This window comes from Sesamum indicum, linkage group LG3, assembly GCF_000512975.1.
Source record: "Sesamum indicum cultivar Zhongzhi No. 13 linkage group LG3, S_indicum_v1.0, whole genome shotgun sequence".
In the NCBI taxonomy this organism is placed as follows: Eukaryota; Viridiplantae; Streptophyta; class Magnoliopsida; order Lamiales; family Pedaliaceae; genus Sesamum; species Sesamum indicum.
This window is the reverse complement of record NC_026147.1, coordinates 21,789,056-21,792,073: the sequence shown is the minus strand read 5'-3', so window position 1 is coordinate 21,792,073 and position 3,018 is coordinate 21,789,056. Positions and strand designations below refer to the sequence as shown.

The 3,018-nt window shown below is 34.0% G+C and overlaps 1 protein-coding gene across 1 annotated transcript in view; it reads left to right on the top strand.

The window, feature by feature from the left end:
* The window catches only part of LOC105159133 (transcription factor ALC-like), a 2,956-nt gene continuing 1,125 nt past the window's right edge, over positions 1,188-3,018 (top strand). Inside the window, exons 1-4 of the mRNA XM_011076089.2 lie at positions 1,188-1,834; positions 2,289-2,378; positions 2,460-2,525; positions 2,641-2,706. Coding sequence (XP_011074391.2) covers positions 1,580-1,834; positions 2,289-2,378; positions 2,460-2,525; positions 2,641-2,706 — 477 coding nt within the window. The 5' untranslated portion in view covers positions 1,188-1,579. The remainder of the gene's footprint in view (positions 1,835-2,288; positions 2,379-2,459; positions 2,526-2,640; positions 2,707-3,018) is intronic.

Genomic DNA, 3,018 nt, shown 5'->3' with positions numbered 1-3,018 from the left:
AGGAATCCAGTTGGATAAGACAATCCAATCCCAATCCAATAAATACTCAGAATTAATGAAAAACAAATATTCGTGAAAATATAAAATAATAATAATTTTGGTAGGAAGGATGTGGTCAACATATTAAGGAGATAGTATTATTTATGTTCATAAAGAAACAAAAAGGATTTTAATTTTCTTGTGTGAAAACAGACAATTTTGAATGAGGAAGAGTGGAGGATGCTCCTGCTCTCCTTTGTTTTATTCACCAACTCCAATCAAACAAGATAATAAGATTTCAATTTCTCCCTTCACTTTTTTTTTTTTTTAATATATAGTTGAAAATTAGATATTATTTATTTTTGTAATTATGATATCTGACATACATATATTATAATAGTACTAGTTATATAATTACATTAATATTTCACTTATTCGATATGGAACCATTGTTTTCTCGATTAGCGTGAGGTTGCTGCGTAGAAGCTAGGAGCTAAATTAACCCGGTTGGGGTGAAAATCGTAACTTATAGTTCACATTTATATTCTAGCAATTATAGTCGTTTTGTTCTTAAAGGAAGGTACGGGATATTTTAGTAGGATAAAAATCTCAATATGACAAATAATAATGTCATAATAAACTACAAATTTGCATGCATAAAAGTAAGATCCGAACGCATGATATCGTGTTTGTTAATAGAATTTCAATTTTAGCCGCTGAATTAAGATTTTATTAATGTATATACATAGGCATATACGTATAGGTATGTGTATGTATCTATATCTATAATTCCATATTTATATATACATACATATAGACTACATAGTCAAGAAATTGATAATTTCTTAATCAATATAAGGCTCCGGAGAAATAATCGATATTATAAAATTTTGTGTAATTATGAAAGATTTTATTGCTCTAAAATATTGGATTTGAGATGATTGACAAATTGATTAACATTGATACATGATGATTCTTTTATATGGTTGAAATAAAATTTTAAACCTTATTCAAACCTCATATAGCTGTAGGTGCTATTACAATTAGATGGAAAGTGAAGGGTCCTTGAGAAATTTGCAAAAGGTTCAGGCACCAATTTGTAAATAGAGAAAAAATTAGCACAATTAAGGCGGGATAATCAGAGATTAAATGTGCTCTATAAATAAACTCTACGCTCATTATCCACTTTCCATAACAGGAAAGAGAGAGAAAACGTACTCCTCTCTCAACATTCAAGAGATCTACATTGCAACTTTTACAAATTGAGGATGGAACTGAAAAGCAGAAATCTTGAAATGGGTTTTTCTCTAACTTAGCAGCAGAAGCAAACGATACCGATACAAAGTTCTGAATATTCTCGGCGACACAGTCTGTTGTTTTCCATTTAAACGCAGAGACAAAAACTACCCACTAAAGTTTGAAAATTTATTTCCTCAATTTCGTGTTTCTGTCGACTGTAGAAGAAATTTTCTTTCATATTTGTGCGTATCGGAGATGGGTTTTTGAGGTTATATCCAAGAGAAAGAAAAATCCCTAATAAAGTTTAAATCTTGTGTATTTTTTGTTGATGAGCTCTGAGTGATCTTATCGCACTACTGAAATGGCGGATCCTTATGGAAGCAGTGAATCTGAAGACATGTCTTCGTTTCTTCAAGTTCTTCTCCACAACTCGTCATCGTCAGCTACCACTACTGATAGTGCCGCTTCTGCGGCCGCCAGCGGCTGTGGGCCGCCGGCCTCGATGGCGGAATGTTCCTCTAGCGTCAATTTTTCTGATCCAAGAAGCTTCTTCGCCAAAGAGAATGATAGAATCAACCCCTCTACCAGAGTCAGAAACTTGGTTTCCAGCTGTGAGGTAAATGAAATTCAGTTGCAGAATTTTGGAAGCTTAATGGGCACAGTTTGGTTTTTCTTTTTCTTTTTCTTTGTGAGTTGGGAGAGTGATGTTACTCGGTCTATTCATGTTTCAGGTTTCTGATTTTGCTTTCTGCTATTGTCGTGGAGATTTATTTTGCCTCATTAGTAGAATACTGAGTTATTCTTTCCTTGTTTCTCTGTTTATATGTTTACTAGTTATACATCTATTTGTTGTATGTTCCTTGCGTTTTGAGAGTTCTACGAGATTTGTTGCAAGACGCTGTTAATCTGTAAATCTAATATGTAACGGAAACTTTCAACCCTTAGGATCTTTGATGTTATTCACAATTTGCGCGTGGTGGCTTAGACTAGGATGCTTTGGATCTTGCTTGATCAATGATCTCAATTTGAGTTTGAATTTGATGTTTGGTTTGAAATCACTGGAAATGAAGGAAGAAGCTTCGGAGAATCCAGCTAATCTGGCTCCACCACGTTCTTCAAAGCGAACTAGAGCAGCAGAAGTTCATAATTTATCAGAAAAGGTCTAGTTTGATATGAGTTAGATTCTGATTTTGGAAGATTTTGAACGTTAGGTTTATCTGATTTATTGTTTTTGTGGACAGAGGAGGAGAAGTAGGATCAATGAGAAACTGAAAGCACTTCAGAGTTTGATTCCAAATTCTAACAAAGTATGTTTCTTGACACACCCTTTGAACATTATGGTATCGTTTTTCTGTTCATCTTTCAAGTAATCTGCATTGTGTTGATCTATGATTAAATTTTTCTTGGTCTTTCTAATGCTAGACGGACAAGGCATCAATGCTGGATGAGGCCATTGAATATCTGAAACAGCTTCAGCTGCAAGTTCAGGTTTCCAATTCTATCCGTAGTATTTGGTTGTAGGATTACTATGTGCGGATACATGTTCATGTCATTTCATTTTTTTACATACGGTTAATTTAGTTATTGTGATGTTTCAATTTCTTGGATGGAGACTCGTGATGCTATCCACCTCTGCTGTCGGTTAAGCTGTATGTTAACGTGCAAACACTTCATCAATCTTATCTAATACTAGTATATGTCTCATGGTTTCATGTTAGCAACTATACGTTGGAATCTACTTTAGACCATTGACTATTTTGCTGTGCGTTTCTCTGAGTTTATGTTTAATAGGTTTTGAAG